Source organism: Petromyzon marinus, chromosome 18 (genome assembly GCF_048934315.1).
Source record: "Petromyzon marinus isolate PM22_M1 ecotype Great Lakes invasive population chromosome 18, UKy_Petmar_22M1.pri1.0, whole genome shotgun sequence".
Taxonomy (NCBI): Eukaryota; Metazoa; Chordata; class Hyperoartia; order Petromyzontiformes; family Petromyzontidae; genus Petromyzon; species Petromyzon marinus.
In genome coordinates, this window is record NC_133684.1 from 7605148 (window position 1) to 7625918 (window position 20771).

A 20771-nucleotide genomic window follows, 5' to 3' on the forward strand; every position below is an offset into this window, starting at 1 on the left:
GTGTAGAAACATGACCACTGGGGAGACAAAGGCGGTCGGGTGTTGTGTTGGCCACCCCTTCGTGTACCGTGCCGGCCTTCATAGGTGCTCGCTAACAGCACTTGCCCTAACAGTCTGTTAAGTCTATACAAGGGATCTTTGTCTCTGGGTGAGTCGGTGAGTGTTGTTTTGACCTGCAGTGTGGTGATGTTTGAATACCCATTAATGACAAGACCAAACAACAGGTGTCTGGTAGACCGAACCCTCAATATTTGTGAGTGAAACGTTCACAGGCACATAAACTACGGAAGTAGCGATATAAGAGTGACAAGGAGGGAACTGACCGCTGATGAGTGAGCGTGCTCTGGATGATTAATCACTCTGACTGCTGCTTCATGTTGATTTATATCAAGGGCACTGAGGTGGGAACTGAGTGCTCCACCCCCGATATGTTTCAGTTGGAGTCTGGGCCAGGGTTGTGAAAGTGACTTGTTTCGTGGTGGCATTGACGCGAGACCCTGGCCACAACGGGGAAAAAGCTTCAACTCACGTCCACGCTCTCTCCCACTCCCCCTTCCACTCTCTCTCTCTCCTACTCCTCGCTCGCTCTCTCCCATTCGCTCTCTCGCCTTGTTTTCTCGGCGGTGTTTAACGCTCGAGACAGTCCCCGTCCACCCCCGTGGCCCGTGCTCCTGTCCCTCGTTAATTGCCTGTCACCCGGGGTAGCCGGCGGCTCGGCTCACGGAGCCCTCCGTGCTAAAGTGACTGCCAGAAATCTCAGCATACAAACACTGCCCCCCCCCTACACACACACACGCGCAAACACTCCCCCCCCACCACACACGCAAACACTCCTGCATCCACAACACACCACCCCCGACGCATCCTCCCGTCCAACCTTGATGTTCACGCTGCACGCGCGCGGGTACGTGCGACCCGAACGGTTACCCGCTGCACCCCGCGGACACGCGGACTGGCTGCTGTTGCTGGCAATGACACCCACACCGCCACAACCAACACCACCACGGCCACCGCCAAAGTGACCACCACTACCAATGAGCAAACATCCCCCCAGCATAGCCTCATCAGCCTGTTGGCGTACGCCTTGTTAGTGAGCGCCGGTGAATTTGCCGGGGACGGACGCGCAACGAACCCGTCGAGCCGAATTCGATTCCCGCTCGCGGCCAACACCAAGGACGATTATCTGAACCGATCCCGGGCCTCTCCGAGGTCGACTTGGCCTCAAATGAGTAACTGGTGCGGTGTGTAAACATCGCCACTGGGGAGACAAAGGCGGCCGGGCGTGGTGATGGTCACCGACCCCCTCGTGCTCGCTTAACAGCACTTGCTCCAACAGTCTGTTAAGGCTATACGGGGGATCTTTGTCTTTGTGGGTGTGCAGTGTGGTGGCGGTGGTGGCTCGCACACCCCGCCTGGCTATCGTGCCAGCGAGTTTAGTGCACGCGTCTGTGACAACGGATTTGCTTGCTGAGCTTCAACAGCACAAGTATCGCGTCGCGTGTGTTGTGTGTGAGTGTACGTGGCGAGCGGTGGCGCAGCGGTTAGCGCACTGTGCTACGAAACCCGGCGGCCCAATGTCAGTACCGAATCACGCGAAACCCGGTCCTGGGCCTCTCCTAGGTCGACCCAGCCTCAAATGAGTCCCTAGTGCGGTGTGTGAACATCGCCACTTAGGAGACAAAGGCGGCCAGGCGTGGCACTGACCACCCACCCTAAGGCCCCTTTGCGGGGCCTGCCGGCTTTCATAGGTGCTCGCCAACAACAACTTACCCCGAAAAGTCCGTGAAGGCTGCACGGGTGGAGGATCTTTGTCTTTGTGTGGGTGTGTGTGTGAGTCGACGGGTGGTTGGGGCGCGTGACAGCGGGTTTGTGAATTGGTGGATAACAGCCCTTTAGAGAGGGGGGTTTGGGAGGGGGGCAACCGTAAGTGAAGAAATTAATTCAAAATGAATGATCGATGCGTTGATAGACGTACGTACGTAAAGCGCATATATAGGTTTGCAAAGTGCACTGCGCTCTCTCTCAAACACCCACGTGTCCCCATACCCACGGTGCCCACTCTACTTTCAGAAGTTTAACGCACACGATTGCTTTACCCCATGCACGACACACCTTTGGATGGAAAGACGTACGTAAAATAATGTAGCCACTCACTCGTTTTCCTCACACACACCTAAGCAGCTACCCACTCACCAATCCACACCGTCACGCAGCCATACACTCACCTACTTACTCATTGAACCACACAGCTACACAGCCATACACTCACCTACCCACTCGCTCACACACCCATACACTCACCTACTCACCCACCCACTCGCTCACACACCCATACACTCACCTACTCACCCACCCACTCGCTCACACACTCATGAACTCACCTACTCACTCACGCACTCAATGCTCACACACTCATGAACTCACCTACTCACTCACGCACTCAATGCTCACACACTCATAAACTCACCTACTCACACACCTATACAACAAACAAAGACCCCCGTATAGCCTTAACAGACCGTTGGGGCAAGTGTTGTGAGCGAGTAGCACCCATAAAGGCCGGTACGGCACACGAGGCGGTGAGTGGCGAACACCAAGATCCCGGCCGCCTTTGTATCCCGAGTGGCGACGTTTACACATCGCACCAGGTACTCATTTAAGGCTGAGTCGACCTAGGGCAGGCCCGGGACCGGTTCAGATAATCGTCACTGGTGTTTGCCGTGGGCGGGAGTCGCCAGGTTTGCATCACCTGTGTATTCACGCAAAAGACGTCCACTCACCCATGCATTCACAGGAACACGCGCCAAACACTAACGTGTGCGTAATATTACCCACCAACTCACTCACCCATAAACTCATCGACACCCCCACCCGCCGATCCAAAAGTTAACGTACTCAGCCACTCACTCACCCACCCGTACCCTCACACTCACCTATATACACGCACTTCACTTATATGGTCACACACCGTCTCATCCACCCATGTATTAACCTATTCACCGACCTGCCCGCTCGCACACTCACCGACTCATTCACATACCCAAACACTCACATACTCATTCACTCAAACACTCATACAGTCACCCACCCACTCAATCACACACCCATTCACGAACCTGCTCATTCACCCAGCCACTCACTCACCAATACTCCATATATACATTATCCTACTCGCTCGCTTACCCGCTAAAACCCACACACTCACCCACCCACCCATGTTCTCAGATACACAGAAACTCGCCCATTCACACACACACCAATCTAATACCCGCCATTCGCCACAAAGTGACGGTGACGTCACCACGGCGGCTGTGCCAGGCCAGGTGCACTTTGAGGCCACGTGAAGAGTGTCGAAGGCTCGTTGACAGGAGGTCTCGGGACAGACCCAGGTGCCATGGGTTGGCTGACTGAGATGACCAGTAGATGCACCAGCTGTACCCTTTTCTGTGTCAACTTACTGCATTTGATCTGCCCGGCTCTCCGCTCGTTATTGTGAGCATCGCTCCTCTGCCCTCCATTGTTGCTGGGAGGCGACTGCCTCCAACTGCCCAGTAGCGTCCTTCACACCCACTCACTCACCCTCCTACCCATACATTAACCTATTCACCCACCCACTGGCTCACGCACCCATATTTAACCCACTCGTGAACCCAACCTCTCAAACCCCCATATGCTCATATACTCACCCACTCACCCAGCCTCAAACCCATAAATTACCCCGGTCACCTACCAACTCATCCACACTTTCGCTCATTCACCCCACCCGTCCTCACTCAAAGACAAAGATCCCGCGTGTAACCTAAACAGACTGTTGCGGCAAGTGCTGTTAGCGAGTAGCTATGAAGGCCGGCACGGCACACGAGGGAGTGGGTAGCCAGCACCACGCACGGCCGCCTTTGTCTGCCTCGTGGTGATGATTACAGACCTCACCAGGTACTTCAGATAATGATCACCGGTGTTGGCCGTGAGCGGGAATCTAACTCGGGTGGCCGGCTTTGTAGCGCATCGCGCTAACGACTACGTCACCCACCGTCACTCACCGACACACTCACCCACTCCACCTACTCACCCACCCACCCACCTATAAATTAACTTACTCGTTCACCCACCCACTCACCCATCATCCTACCCGTCTATTAACCTTACGCTCACCTACCCACCCACTCATCCGCCCGTGCGCGCACACGCGCGGCTCCACGACTCGGCTCAGACAGTCTGGGGCGGCGTGAACGCGATACCCGCGGCATACGCCTGCCTAGAAGGGGGCGGGCGGGCGGGGGGGGGGATTGTTGGGGGCGCTCTCAGTTTTGTTCTTTTAATAATCAATCAATGGGCCAACCAGCCCGCCATCTGTCTGGGCACACCCCTCCATCCCTCTCCACCTCCTGCACCCCCCCCTTCCCCATAGAGCCCCAACTAGCACCCCCATTGCACCCCCATCACGCACGCACAGCCCCGCCCCCACCTCTTCTCAGTCCCCCCCCCTCCCCCGCCTCGCGTCCTGTGGCATCTTTGTGCTCATGTCAGCTTCTATTGTGGAGCATTCCGCCAACCACTCACCCCGCATCCCTCCGATCCCGGGCCGCCCTGCCGCCATCCCATTGTCTGTCCCTTATCAGCACCTCGGCTCGCATCCCTTCTCTCTCGCCTGCTCACCCTCTCCGCCGACCACGATCGAGACGAGCCACACTTCTGCGAGGCTCAGCCGGGACTCACCGCGCGGCGCAAACCGGGGGCAGCCCCCATCGCTCCGTCGGCCACCGCTCACGTTTCCCAAGAGCCACGCTCAAACGACAAAGTCGCTCCGCCAAAGCAATCGATGTTTCTCTCTCTATCTTCCGGACCCCGTGTCCAACGGAGAGCGGGCCCTGCCCGTGAACATCTGGGCGGTTCACTCGTCGTCGGTTCCAATCAAGGCTGCATCCTCTGCTGATGAGACGCTCTTTCGTCAAAGCCGGTCCAGAGTTTGCTTGTACTGAACCAATGCTGCCGAAATGATGCGCCGCTATGAAAGTGATTGACGGCGAGCGTAAACAACGCGTCTGTTTTGTTTGTGCAGATGTACGAAGGAGACATCATTTCTTACTTTGCCATTTCTGGCATTGCCACCCCTGCAGATTGCTCATAGGCCCTGCCCACTACCCAGGTAGCTCCGCCCACTGCTCAGATAGCCCCACCCACTGCCCAGGTAGCCTCGCACACTTCTCAGTAATCCCTGCACACTGCTCAGGTAGCCCCGCCCACTGCTCAAATAGTCCCGCCAACTGCTCAGATAGCCCAGCCCACTGCAAAAGTAGTCCCGCCTCCTACTCAGGTAGCCCAGCCCACTGTCCATATTGTCCCGTCCACTGCTCAAGTAGCCCCGCCCACTGCCCATATAGTCCCGCCCACTGTTCAACTAAACCCCGCCCACTGCTCAAGTATCCCCACCCACTGCTCAGGTAGCCCCACCTACTCCCCAGGTAGCCCCGCCCGAGTCATCTTGAGTTCAGCACGAGACCAGGAAATCTAAAAATAGGACCAGATCCCGATTTTCACAAAAGATTCGAGGGGAAACACCGGGACAGACTTTATGTCTGCCTAGTGGTAATGATTACAGACCTCACCAGGTACTTGAGGTAATTGTCACCGGTGTTGGCCGTGAGCGGGAATCTACGTAACTCGGGTGGCCGGGTTTGTAGCGCATCGCATGAAAGCACTAGGACTGTCCCGACCTTAACCAGGTCAATAAATTGTTAGCTCTACTGAAGATCATTGCGGTAAAGTCTTTGTGCAGGAACTTAAAATATATGCTATGTTGTACTGGTGATTCCTCCCAATGGTGAGACCGGTACAGTTGTTTGGCAATCAACTGCTGCTGTCTAAAAATAATGACTATAAATTTTGACTCCTTTGAGTTGGTGGTCTGAAACAAGTGTCAGGTTCAAGTTTAAGTTTAGTCGAAGTCTATTTTGTTACACCAGCTGAGAACTCAAGAGACCAGGGTAGAGTATCATGTGCTCTGTATAATCCAAATGTAGTCATTGGCGGTGTAATCCTTAGCATTCGGTCATTTTGGACCCTGCCGCGCAAAGCATGATGGGAGGAGCGATCCCGTCGTCACAATCTTACCTATTGCTCTGCAGAAACCACATGTTCCACGTGTTACTTTTTTCAATGGCATACTCACAATTGTACCAAGCAATGATAGGTCCCAAATGTGCTGCTGCACACGACGAAACGCATCGCTGCAAATCGGCGAGCTGATCGATGCCGTGAGCAACCGGTCGTGCAACTGTTCGCAACTGGCCGCACATAAGCGATTCGGTTGCTCGGATCCAACGTAGGCTGGAGACAGACAGATGCCACCGAGAGAGAGAAAGTATCGTTCATGTAATGTGGTGGTCACATGACACGCATGCAAGGCATGATGGGTAGGAGACGCGCCCCTCTCCTGCCATTTGTGAGCAGCACACCTTTGGGTGGTGTTGAGTCCAATCCGCCCTGGCACCCGAACTGATTATTTTTCAAAAGAGACCTGGTCATAAAATTTTATCTCAACCGAGTGGTTTATCACGTGGAAATATATAACAAACCAAATACTCTAAACGCCTAATGATTCTAAACGTGAAGGGGAAAACCGGAGGACCCGGAGAAAAAATCCATGCAACCACACGGAGAGAGAGAAAACACGCGGACTCCAAATGTACACGCGTCATGGTCAGGATCGAACCCACGACCTCCTGTATACCAGGCGAGGTAGTTAACGTCTCACCTCCACGGCGCCCCATCTCCTTAGGTGGATGACCTTCCAGAACCACCAATGCTTGTCCAAGTGTCCAAATACGGACCCGGGCTTAACCCCCCCCCCCCACCCTGCTTTCTCCTCCCCCCCCCCCCCCTCGTGTTTCCGGCAGGTGGAGGAGAGGGGCTGTGGGACAGGGGGAAGCACCATTCCCCCAAGACCCCCCTGACCCCCCCGGGGATGAGCGCCCAGCCCCTGTCGGCGACGCACGGCCCCCCCACCTCACACCCCCTCACCCAGCTCCAGCAGAGCTCCCTCTTCTCCAACGGTGAGGCGCGAGACGCAATTGTCGGGGGCGGGTGGGTGGGGGTAATTAATTGTAGTGGTGATGGTGCAGAAGACCCTACCAGTACATTCCCTCTATGGGTCTCAATGCGAGTCTATGGGACTCTCTACGAGTCTATGGGATTCTCTACGAGTCTATGGGATTCTCTACGAGTCTATGGGATTCTCGACAAGTTTGTTGATCTTTATGCGAGTCTATGGGACCCTCTATGAGTACATGGGGCTCTCAACGAGTGTATGGGACTCAATACACGAGTCTATAGGTTTCTCTATATGAGTTTAGAGCTATTTGGGTTTCTATTTGAGTGTTTCTGAGTCTATTCTTAAATATATTGGTAAATGCGTGAATCTGTGAGCGTTTATGTAAGTGGCTTTCTGTCTGAGTTTATGGGTCTCTATATGAGTCGATATATGAGTAAATGCGTGAGAGCGCTGCAAATGATGCCACTGCCAGCACATTTCACCAGAGTCTGGAAGTCCCTGAGTGGAGTTTGTGGCCTCCTCAACCCAGAGCCAAGGGGGTAGAAACTCGCCGCCCATAGAATCCACCTCCGATACAGCGACGCTCAGCGTAACTTCGAATTTTGTAGAAATCGAAAGTACACGTAGAGAAAAATAATCTGAAAAATGCCCAGAGAATAACGGATTCAGAGTGATTTTCCGCTCAAATTATCATTGAGGTATTGGTGCTCGAATCCTGTTTAAAGCTCTCAGCCAGTGGTGAGAATTCCACATTCCGATGTTGGGAGCGAGTCTATCCATAGGACAGCCAGGGTTGAATTCCCCATAAAGTAGTACTTAATTTATCGATCCCGGAGTGATGATGGGTTGAGTCATCCCACCAACCAGGAATTAAACTCGCGTTCCTTCCCGATTGCGTGCCGCTCGTTCTACGCCTGAGCCACCTGGCCAGTTAGGAGAGGAAAAGAGAGAGCGCGAGAGAGAGCGATGCACTTGGGATTACTCTGCAGAGACGGAGAGATGAGCACCTGGGATAAGAGAACCGCACGCAGGTTAGAGACCGTCATTCAAACCGTGAGAAAATTTGAGCGGTGCTTGCTGGGCAGGACACGTCACACGGCTTAGAAGGGACGACGGCGAACGGTCAAGGATAATGATGGAGCGGCAGCCAAGGAATGCAACCGTGTGGATGGGACATGGAAAGCAAAGCCTTGATACGGATCGAAGAGATGGCGTCATTGATTAAATGAAAGGCGTCAAAGCGTCCCGACGTTGTTTTTCCTTTTTAAAATTAACTCTGGGCACGAAAGAGCGATGCAGATATTCAAAAGCGATGTTTATTATCGAAAAAAATAACGAATGATCAGAAGAAAAATAGCAAACACCTCATAGTAAACAGGGGAGGAGGAGAAGGCTGTGGTTGTTGTTGTGTTTCACGGTCAACACAGAACCACACAGACGTGCGTCACTTTTACCAGGATGTATCGTTACAAAACAAAAACAGAATCAAAATCTTTACTTAAGACTGGAGGAATCAACAACAATTATTAAATAACTTTATGCACACAACGCAGTGGCACGAGGCTCCTGCTCAAGCAGAAAGGCTCAACCGCGATCTTAAGTCTACTGTCCAAATCACGTCGAAAGATCGAGTAGTTTGCAATATCGGAGGGTATTGGACCATCGTCAACACCTAACCAGCAGCAGCTAACTTAGTCTACTTTCCAGAACGTGGACATTAAACGTATTTACAGCCTACACGATGCCCCCGTCAATGATGCTTGGAGTGGGACCAAGTTTTTATTTATGAATCGAAGAGTTTTAAAATTAAAGACGGCCGACGGACGGGCATGCGGGATGGTATATTTTCGCCGATATTTTTGGGCCTTTTGTCCCGAGTGAAAAACGCAACCTCTAGAGGAAAAGATCGATTTGCCGATCCTCGTCGGAGCGATCAATGCCATATATGTCAAAACCTTTGGGATCTCTCACACGCGGTGAGCTAGATGGCGTCGTCCCGGTCACCAACGACTCACGCAGAGGCCCATAGAGTCCACATCGACGTCAAAATAGAATGTATCAAGTTTGTTTTTGTTCATGCCCATCGCTAAATAGAGAGAGCATTTGACGAGCACGATCACCGAGGAAAGAGAGAGAGAGAGAAGGCGATGACATTGGGTCACACGCAGCACTGCACAGATGGTTACGTCGCAGAACCATTGACGGGGTGGCGATGGCTTGGGGTAGGCCTTCAGCCAGCAGTGGATTGATCCTAGCTGATTACGGTGGTGATGTGTGAACGTATTCATCTTCCGGTGGCACAAGAGGCGCGCTTTGCGCGAACGGCCATGAATATTCAAATCACCGATTGAGTAAATATTGCTTGTTATTTATTTATGTGTGTGTTTTACGTAAAGTGCTATTCCGACTGCCTCTTGTATTCGTGGATATTTAATCACTGCATTATATATATAAACAAATGTTTTTAACAGATCTTGTAAACTTTCCATCGCCAATGTGACCCATGTCATACAACGCACTCAATGACTCAACGAATGGAATGGAACGTTCTGTTACGACAATTGTGTTTGTGTGCGCGTGTCTTGCTTGCGTACGTGGTTCGAGACGTGGCAAACACGCGAGCACCTGCGCTAATCGTGCAATTTTGTTTTTTAAAATGTTCTTGAGGCGGGCCGAGTGGCTCAGAGGTCAGAGGCGATGAGTCATCATTGCAGAGGTCCCAAGTTCCGACGACGCAGGATTCAGCCACCACTTGGGATTGAAACCGGGCTCTCGTGTGGATGGGAGGGGGGGGGGTAGTGATCTGATGGTTTTGGCACGGTCACCACTGACTCACTCACACCGAAACCCATACGAGAGTAGCATAGAGACTCATAGATTCACATGGAGACCCACGGGGACTAGATTGCGATTAAAACCGGCTTCTCAAGTAGTAGTTGGTTGATGGTTTCAGACCAGTCACGAATGACTCCACATAAATACCGTCACGTTAAATATGGTCCTGCCCCGCACTTTATTGTAGTTACAATTTCAGGTTTGAGAATCATATCGGTTTTACTGTCATGCAGCGAACATTACTCTCATGTGGTAGAGTGGGTGGGCAAGTGCTACCCTCTACTACTGTGTGGACCAGAGGTCACGTGAAGGGACCTCAGGGGTAGCTCTGTGATATCCGCTTCCACGGATCGCGGCTGCTCTGCGAGATTTAAGAATTGATTATTCACCAATTTGCACAATAGGGATAAAAATTGAGTGGGGAAATTTACAAAGAAGTTTGTAAAATATGTGCACCACTCTGCGGAAATAATTCATGAAGTCATTCGCAAACTCAACACATTCGTCAATAGCATTGTGGCCTTGAAAGATATAAAGAAAAACATATAGTAACAGGTGACGTTTCGGGAAAAGGGCCTTCATAGCACATGAAAGATGTGTAAACAAATTATACCATTTATGCACTGTGAAGATGTGTACACAAATACCAACAATGCACTAAGAATACCAACAATACGAAACGTCGCCTGTTATACACCTTTTCTTGCAAGGCTACAGTGTTATTGTCTCGCGTGTTGAATTGTTAACTGTGTTTTTCACCACTGCCAATGCAGCAGTCTCAGCAGGGGCATCCGGCAAAGGGACAGCAAGATGCTGTTTTGTTTTCGCCAAGTCACCCGTTTGTTGCTGGTCGGTCTGTAGGACTAAACGTGTTGATGGCTCTCACCATTGGCGATGGGGCAAATCGAGCATAATTCTATAAATACTTTTGCCATGTCGCCCATCCTCCAGCGATTGATTTCTCCCGGAGCTGCGTGGCCGGTTTGACCCTGACGCGCACACAATCACATTAGCAGCGAGTGTGCCCCCCCCCCCACCCCCCTAACACACAGACGACAAAAATCCCCCGTATAGCCTTCGCACACTGTTAGGGCAAGTGCCGTCAAAGTGATATTTCTGCTCAAGTGATCATTCGGCCATCGGTGCTCATTTTGTTTACAGTCCTGAAGCAGTGGTGGAGAAATTCCACGTTGCTATGGCGGGGGCGTGTCTATGCATAGGACAACCACTCTTGACTTAACCACAAATTGTTATCTATTGTATCTACATTCGAGTGATGATGGGCTGAGTCAACCACCAAATCAGGAGGTGAACTCGCAACCTTCCGATTGCGAGTTGCTCGCTCTACAGCTGAATATTGTTAGCGAGTGTCTATGAATGCCGGCATGGCACACAAGGGGCTGTGAGCCCAGCACCACGTCCGGCCGCCTTTGTCTGCTGAGTGGCAATGTTTGCACACCACATCAGGCTGAGTCGACCTAGGGGAGGCCCAGAATTGGTTCAAATAATCGTCACTGGTGTTGGCCGTGAGTAGGAATCGAGTTTGGGTCGCTGGGTCTGTGTTACAGGACGATAACCGCTACCCCACCGCTCCCCACATGGCATACGTAAATACACCCACATTGCACTTGCAACTGATGTTAGCCGTCACAGGAATTAAAATTTAAATCACTGGGGATTGGGACCCCGTAGGGGGGTGAAGGGTGGGGGGTTTCCTCCAACAATATCAACCTTTGCTCTCTGTTTAACACGAGGGCTTTCGTGACCAATATTATCTGTAATAAAGGTTTTTTTTTGGGTTAGATCGCATAAATATAAATGTGTCGTTAAACCCGCCACCACCCGACACGGCCAATCAGTAATGTTTGTCAAGTAAAAGAAAGTGCCTATTAGTTACTACTGCAGCATACCGGTGTGTTGGAGAATAAACCCACAACATTTACAATTTGAGTACGACGTTTCGCTGGTGATTACAACAACCAGCTTAATCAGGCGATTAACCAGATAAAAACTTAGGGTCTGTTTTTTGATCGCGGGTTCGCTCATCATATTTGCGGCGGTTCATTTTCAAATATTCTGCGCCGTGAGATATCCCGATTGTGATGCCCCATTTGTCTCTTAACCAGGGGCTCAGCTACCACTGTGGGTGTCGTGGCTATCTGGACACTCCCAAAATGTTCTAGGTATGGCTCAGAGACACCCACAGAAAGTGCGACGACAAACAAAACAAAAATCTTATATTTTTGTGCTCACGACTCCGCATTCGACAATCCGAGTGAACGTGGAACGTTGGGCCAACGTTGTTCGAACGTTGGTCCAACCGCATGCCAATGGCCCGACGTTGGCGTGTTTCCCGGGAAGGTGACATAAATGCTGATTGTGCCGCTGATGGAATATTTAACACCGTGCAACAATGGCGCATGAGCAGCAGCAGCAGGCTCAGTACTGAAGACAGCATCCAGTAGGAGTTGTGTAGATGTAATACAATCACAGTGCAGTAGAACTCTTAACCGTGATGAAGGGGTGGAGGGAGGGAGGGGGGGGTGAAAGTAGCAAGGGCCTATCTGTAATCTACCCAGAAACCTCCTGGAACCGTTTCGTTAGTAGCGATACCCCCCAAACTCCCACAGTCTGGCTGAAACCCCATGCGCTTTACTGCAATGCGTCGCTGCGATGGAGATGTGCTCCTGATTGCTCGTCAGAAAAATACTGAAAATCTGGCCTGGATACGAAATTTCGGACGATCCGGAACCCCCCCCCCCCCCCACAGAGCAACTTCAATTTAGTATTAAAAAAAGGGAAGAAGCGTCACAAACACCGCTTCACTTCTGCTTTCCCGCCAAAAACAGGCGGCACGTGCCGTCCAGTGACGTCACAGTCGTGGGCATATAACTCGGTGCAGCTGATCTGAAATTTTGAAAAAAAAAGTTACCCTAAATCTTCCTTAAAAAAAACCCATTATTCTACTTTTTTTTTTTACTGAAAATAGTCAATGGCAAATATTTACGGTCGAGGGCGCGTGGGGGCGCGGGGGTTGGTGAAAAGTCCCGAGTCAGAATCAGACTACGTTGTCATTATTTATACTGGAAGAATCTGACAAGCGATACATCTCTTTTCCACAGATGTCCAGTAGGGGCGGGTAAGAACGTTTACAACAAACAATACAATAACACGATAGGAGTGCAAAGTATAGGAAAGGTAAACAAAACACTTCAACAAATAGACAAATAAAACTAAACTATTCGATCTTACCCTGCAAAGTCCACTGAGTTATCTCGCTTCTTTTTTTAGAAGCGATCTGGTCACAAATGGTAGCTCAACGACGTGGCTTATCACGTGGACATTTATAGCAGCAAAATAATCTAAATAACACGGTGCAGCTGATCCGAAATTCCGAAAAAAAAGTTACCCTAAAATTTCCTTAAAAATCCAAAACCATCCCCATTATTCGTTTTGTGTTTTTTTTTGTTACTACCTGAAAATAATCACTGCCAAATATTTAAACCCGAGGGCGTGGGAGGGGGGGTAAAGGGTTCATTATTTTAGTCCAGGGGGTCGGCAATCAAAATAACAAGAAGTGGCATTTTGTTTCGAATTCGGTACACAACGCCCCCCCCCCGTCAATATGTGACGAGGTGCAGTGCACCGCGTGGTGAATACGAGACGGCGATCCTTAAAGAGCCGCATAAGGTTCTGGAGCTGCAAGTTTGCCGACCCCTGTTTTAGTCAGCCTCGCCATCCTCATCATCATCATCTCTTTCTCTTTCTCGTCTGCCCCCTGCCCCCCCCAAACCACCCTGCCCCCCAAACTACCCTCGCCCCCCCTCAAAACCACCCTCGCCCCCCCAAACCACCCTGCCCCCCCAAAACACCCTCGCCCCCCCAAACCACCCTGCCTCCCAAACTACCCTCGCCCCCCCAAACCACCCTGCCCCCCAAACCACCCTCGCCCTCCCAAACCACTCTCGCCCCCAAAAACTACCCTCGCCCCCCCAAACCACCCTGCCCCCCAAACCACCCTGCCCCCCAAACCACTCTCGCCCCCCAAAACCACCCTCGCCCTCCCAAACCACCCTGCCCCCCAAACCACTCTCGCCCCCCAAAACCACTCTCGCCCCCCAAAACCACCCTCGCCCTCCCAAACCACCCTGCCCCCCAAACCACTCTCGCCCCCCAAAACCACCCTCGCCCTCCTAAACCACCCTGCCCCCCAAACCACCCTCGCCCCCCAAAACACCCTCGCCCCCCAAACCACCCTCGCCCCCCTCCCAAAATCATCCTCGCCCCCCAAAACCACCCTCCCAAAACCACCCTCACCCCCCAAAACCACCTTCACCCCCTCTCCCAAAACCACCCTCGCCCCCCAAAACCACCTTCACCCCCCCCTCCCAAAACCACCCTCGCCCCACAAAACCACCTTCACCCCTCCCTCCCAAACCACCCTCGCCCCCCAAAACCACCTTCACCCCCCCCTCCCAAAACCACCCTCGCCCCCCCAAACCCCCCACCCTGCCCCCCCCCCCCCCCACGTGGCTCAGGCCTGGAGCACATGGGCAGCGCGCTCCCCTTCATGATGATGTCGCACCCGCTCCTCCCCGTCTCGCTGCCGCACGCCGCCTCCGTCACCATGGCGATGGGTCACATGACCCACCTCGGTGGCGGTGGCAACGCCAGCAACATGGCCGCCGGGGCCGGCGAGGCTCAGCCCGGACACCCGCTCAGGCTCGACGCGGGCCTCAAGGTAACGGCGGCGGGGGAGGGGAGACGACGCGACGGACATCATCGTCGTCGTCGTCATCATCATCACCCTCCACACCGACACAACCCCCCCCCCCCTTCGTCCCCACGCCAGCCCAGACCCTCCCCCCCCATCCCCCTCCCCAAATAAAATCCCAGCCTCGTCGCCCGCCACCCCGCCCCTCGTGTTTGCCCCCCGCTCTGCAGTTGCATGATGCACGGTTGAAGAGCAGACTGTATGGAGCATTCATGCTCCTGCTGATGATGTTGTTGCTGCTCCTCCTGCTGCTGCTGCTGATGATAATGCTGCTGCTGCTGCTCTTGCAGGAGGATGATGCTGCTGCTTGTTGTGTGCTGATGATGATGATAATGCTGCTGCTGCTGCTTGTTGTATGCTGCTGATGATGCTGCTGCTCCTGCTGATGATAATGCTGCTTGCTGCTGCTCTTGCAGGAGGATGATGCTTGTTGTATGATGATGATGCTGCTGCTGCTTGCAAACGCGCGAGGAGCAGAGCTGGCATGCAAGGGCAGGCGAGCAAGCAGGGCAAGCTGCCCTTGCTCCTCTCCCCCTGCTCGCTCGCCCTCTCTTTCCTCTCTCTCTCTTGCCTCTCTCTCTCTCGCCTCTCTCTCTCTTGCCTCTCTCCGTCCTCCCTTTATCTCGCAGAGATCGCGAAGGAAAGACGCGGACAGCAAGAGCCACGGCAGCTGCTTGCAATGCCGGCTGAAGGAATTGCCATATATTTGTTTATTATTTTGGCAGATTGTGTCGTGCGATCCCCTCAGCTCCCTCCTCACCATCATCTGACAGGGGGGGGGGGATGATTGATAAAATACACGAGGATGGGTTAAATGAAAACTACGCGCTAATGGATTGTAATTGAAATGCATTGCATTCGTATCGCCGTGTATATCCAAATAAAATATTCAAAACATTGCTCAATAACATTGCCCTAAAGAGGACAAGTGCGTAATTGGTGACGTTTCGGGCAATCGTCCTTCAAAGCAGAGACAGAGAGGTGACCACACGGGCTTGAGTGAATAATAGTTGAGAGACTGCATTCATATCCACCATGGGGCCCTGGTAGACATTTTCTTTTCAAGGCCATTTATTTTTTTATTGTAAAATAAATTTATGATAGAGATAACCTCTCTGTCTCCTATGAAGAAGAAGAGGCTAATGCCCGAGATGTCATGTAGTGTATATATTTTTTTTCCCTCTTGAGAGCAGTGTTATTGACGAATGTCTAATATGAGCCACCTTCTGATATACCTATGACAATAAACTCAACACTTCCGTCAATAACAGGAGGCTTTAAAAGGAAAATTATGAAAAGCAGGCGACGTTTTCGGGCAATGGCCCTAATCTTCACAACACGTAGAGAGGCCAGAGAGAGAGAGAGTTTTGTTTTTATTGTTGGTTGTGCTTGTGCCAACGCAGCAGGAGCAGCACCAAATACATTGTTCAAATTAAGTAATGCCATATTACGTGTACATCCAAATTAGCATAATAATCAATCAGCTGCGCTCAGTCCACTTCTGGATGAAGGCCTCCCCGTGCCTACGAGGTCAGAATCAGCATCTTTATTCAAATTGGAGGAATCCGATGAGCTATGAAGTGCTTTTGTTTTCTACAGATGCCCTGTAGGGATGCGTCAGAAAGTTACAACAATACAAAATATAAGAATATGTTTTTTACCCTTTCTGGCAATAAAACAGTTGTGTTAAGATGTTAAAACACCAAACTGAAACCTTTAGCAAGGAATCATGTCTGCATTAACCACATATACTATCAGAGCATGTGTTTTTTTGTTTGCATGTTCACCACAAGTATATGTGGTTAATGTAGACATGATTCCTTGCGGAAGGTTTCAGTTTGGTGTTTTAACATCTTAACACAACTGTTTTATTGCCAGAAAGGGTAAAACCTATTATGATTTTTTTTTATACTGGCAAGGAAGATCCCATGATGTAACAATACAAAACCGATAGGAGTGCAAAAATACCATAATAGAACCCGCATATCAATCGATTCCATTGCTCCATCTCTTCACGGGACGAACTGTCTTGATGCATTGCTTCCATTCAGTCACAATAATTACGATGAAAATGAAATAATAATAATAATCTTACTCTATTAGAAAACAGTTTTGCTGGCAGGCAGGAGGGAGGGATGGACAGTCACGTCCACAGGATGTGTGGGCTGCTAGTTGTTTTAAAGATTATAACACGGCAATCCATTTATAGGCAACCTCACTAAAATAATAGTGATAAATTAGAGAAATATATATTTGATTTCAAAGCCTCTACTCGTCTCCCACCAGTGCACGTGTATTCATTCTTTTAACTCTTTCCCCCATCGCTTTGACGATGTTGAGAAAGCCATCACTTTCAAAACATTAAATCAGCAGTAGGGTACCTATAAATGGATCACCATGTGTATCATCATCAGCTGTGATCAATCCCCTGCTGGACGAAGGCCTTCCCAAGTTGTCGCGTCCCCTCTTAGTTCTGCGATTCAGTAGTCGACCCTGCACTTGTACATGAGCCAGCCCCATCGAATCCCATCTCCCCGGTGGCTGTCTTCTTTGGCCGCCACTCAGTAGTTATTCTCGCCCACCAGCCGCCCTCTCGCCTAGCCGACGTGTCCTGCCCATGCCCACTTTTCTTAACGGTCAAGAATTACATCTTTAACTACGTATGAATAATATATCCATAGCGATAATATTTTGTGAGCCATGTTATGATGGGTTCGTGTGCTGGATTGTTGCATCGCAGGACTGTGAGAGATGGCGACGGCTTGGGGGTGAGGTGGGGGTCGTCATCCAGCAGCGGATTGATCACAGCTGCTACTGCGGTGCCTGATGATTGTTTATCGTATTGTATCTCAGCTGTAAATATTGCAGGCCGCTGCGTGATCATCTGGTTTTGTTGTTGTCGGTGTGTGCGTGTGGCTCCTTGTTTCACAATGTATGTCACCCAGCCACATCAGTAAATTATTGACAGCTGCAGCACACAACAACAACAACTGCCACAACAACTAAACGGCAAACAAACAGGAAAAACTTTAGGGTGGTGAGTGTGTGGGGAGCGGTGGGGTGGAGTTCAGTGGGGGTGTGGGGGGTGGTTAGGCGTATGGTGGATAGAAAGAAAATCAAATCAATGCGCGCCTAACGCCAATGATTTAATAAAAAACAAACGGAACTGGACAAAGATGCGGCGTTTTCTTTCCCGCGGATGACATCAAAGGAGCGCGGGTGATCTATAATTGGTATGCCGCGTGGCACAGCCATCCTTGATGGAGCGGGCACATCAGCAGTATCTGTGGCCTGAGTCAGCCAAAAAAATGTTGCTATTGACAGCCTTGTCTGCGGCAAATATTGGCACGGGTGACAAATGGCTCGTCTTTGCTCATATTTAATTCCGTTCTTGTTTACCCGTTAAGAGCTATCACTTTGCGTTTCTCGTTTTTTTTTCCAGGCTTCCTTCCATGGGGGAGGCTGGGCGTGTGATGATTAGACTATTATAAGCTGGGTTACGGTTGTGGGGTGGGGGGGGGTAGCGGTTGACGGTGGTGGTGGGTGGATGGAATGTATTTATCTTTTTTTGCTTAGTTTTTTTCAGTAAACAAGATTAAATCGGCTGCGGTGTATCGCGAGGAGCCAAGCGTAGATCACGGACGGCCTCGGCCGTAATCCGTTTAGGCTCGGCGGCGTGCATTTGTCACATCTCTCAAGTGAAGGGGGCCATTACTGCACGATGGCGGGTATTATAACGCGTCCGATCCTGGCGGCACGTGAGCGGGCGACGAGCTCATTGGAAGCGACACGTTCTCACGGCGTGCCGAGCCGATCCCGAAACACTTAGGCGAACAACGCGTGTACGTAGACGAATGGACGAGTGAGCGAGCGAACAAATTGACGGACGGACGGACGAACGAACGGACGGATGGCAAATATGGTGCCAGATGGATCTGTGCAGGGCCCTCCCCTTGCCTCCCCTCCACGTAGCGAACCTGTGATTAATTAGAGGCTGCGAATTAAAACATCACAGTGCTCACGGCGCGAGCAGAACGCCTGTCTGCCTGTCCAAGTGTCGGCCCAAGTGTCATCTGGCTGTCTAGCTGAATGTCTGTCTGACCAGCTGGCTGTCTTGTCTGTCTATAGGACTGTTCGCCTGTCTCTTCATGTGTTTGGCTTTGTATCTATGTATCTATATCTGCCAACCTGTATGGTTACCTGTCTGCCTGCTTGTTTGTCTATGTATCTGCCTTTCTACTTGCCTTGTCCATCTTTCAGTCTATGCACATATCTGTCTTAATATATATCTCTCTCTGTACGTAAACTTGTCAATTTATCTTGTGGTTTGCCTCTCTGTGTACCTGTCAGCCTACTGGTCTGTCTACTTACTAATATGTCTGTCTCACTTTCTAATTGTCTACCATCCAACCTGCCTCTGTCTCTGTCATTAAATTTCTACACTTGTTAGCCTGCATGTCTTTCTGTCTGCCTTCCTGTTGCCCACCTGTCTGCTAACCGGTCTGCCTCTCCATCTGCCCGTGCCACCTCTGATGCCTCTACTCGCAAGCACAAACCTCAATTCAAGTCGCTGGCATTGGCTGCAGAGGGAGGGGTCTGGCTTTCACTCTCGTTCATCTTTCCGTTTTGTGTCTCTGCCCATCTGACCCATTATTCCAGCCACCTGTCTGTCCCTCCATGTGTCTGTCTGTCTGTCAGTTCCACCACCCCCCCGCACCCGATGCCTCTTCTCGCTCGCGCACGCCTCTGCAGCGCTGGTTGTGACTGCAGCACGATGCTCGGGCGTTCACACTCAGATAAATCACGGGGGCGGCCGCCACGCACGCACGCCATGCGGCCCATAAATCAGCCTCCTCTGCATTTGGTCGGACGTCTTTATTTAATTACACGGCGGCATGCATCCGCATACCCCACGGGCGAGTGTTTCTCCGTGATTATGAAAGGGATTTCATTTTCGGAACGTGCGTGTTTGTGCTTGTTTGTCTCTTTGCACCTTCCCCTCTCCACCACCTCTTTGCGTTTGACCTCTGACCCTTACAATCATAACACCTCACTTATTTCCCTCCCTCCCTCTCTGGATCCCTCCCTGTTGACCTGGACACCGTGACCCCCGCTAGGAGAGGAGTGAGGAGAGGGACAGCTCCCCCGAGCCGTCCCCCATGCGGAGGCAGCGATCCGAGGAGCCCCCGTCCCCACGCCACTGCTCCCCGCCAGCGCTCGCACACGGATCCATCGAGCGACTCGGTGGGTCATTTGGGCGCACACGGGCCCCTCTACCGGGTAACCTGGGTGCTAGTGGGCATATCCTACGGGTCACGTGGGTCCTAGCAGGCATATCCACAGGGTCACCTGGGTGCTAGCAGAATAACCGCTCGCGGGTGCCTCAACCAGGTAACTGGGGTGCTCACGGGCATATCCACCCGGTCACACGTGCTCTAGCAGACACCGCTACTGGGCCACGCGGGTGTTAGTGGACATATCTACTGGGTCACGCGGTGTGCTAGCTGGCACCTCTACTGGGTCACCTGGGTGCTAACGGACATTAATTCTGGGTCACCCTGACATCTAACCTGGGTCATAAACTTCTCTCATGCGTCACAGGGATCCTCAGGAACAAATGTGTTTGAGAACAACCCTTCTGGGTCAAGCGGACGTCATCTCACCTGGGTCACGCACATTCATACTGGTGGACATCTCACCCCGGTCATAAAGGCGCTGGTCCCCGCATCTCATGACGAACGTCCGTAGTGAGGGCGGTCACGTGGTCGCTCGCTGCAGTTGCACCCTTCGTGCGAGTGTATTTTTTCCCGGAGAGACGGGGCTAGCGTGCGGATGTTTTGTCCCTACCCACGGGGTTGCGCTCTTACGCAGGCGTGCCCCTACACAGGTGTGCCCTTGCACGGGTGTGCGTTGGTGCGTGCGTGCGTGGCAGGAGGCGTGCACCAGAATGGACTGTGCGTGGGGCCTGTGCCACTCCCCGCCATGGCCCCACGGCCCAGCGGCCATGCCCGTGACGACGCCAAACACGACGGCAACGACAGGGGCCTCGCCGAGCAGAGTGAGTCACCGCTCCTCGTCGCCGCTCGTTGCCACTCGTTGTCACCGCGCGCG

At 51.7% G+C, this 20771-nt stretch overlaps 1 protein-coding gene across 7 annotated transcripts in view; it reads left to right on the forward strand.

Moving 5' to 3' along the window:
- The window catches only part of DACH1 (dachshund family transcription factor 1), a 179995-nt gene that overhangs the window by 112077 nt on the left and 47147 nt on the right, over nucleotides 1-20771 (forward strand). For 4 of the 7 annotated variants that reach the window (XM_032956263.2, XM_032956264.2, XM_032956262.2 and 1 more), the window contains 5 exons: nucleotides 6897-7052; nucleotides 12013-12069; nucleotides 14425-14627; nucleotides 19778-19904; nucleotides 20548-20718. In XM_032956263.2, the coding sequence (XP_032812154.2) occupies nucleotides 6897-7052; nucleotides 12013-12069; nucleotides 14425-14627; nucleotides 19778-19904; nucleotides 20548-20718 (714 nt within the window). The remainder of the gene's footprint in view (nucleotides 1-6896; nucleotides 7053-12012; nucleotides 12070-14424; nucleotides 14628-19777; nucleotides 19905-20547; nucleotides 20719-20771) is intronic. The other 3 variants (XM_032956265.2, XM_032956268.2, XM_032956266.2) reach the window with 3 other exon arrangements.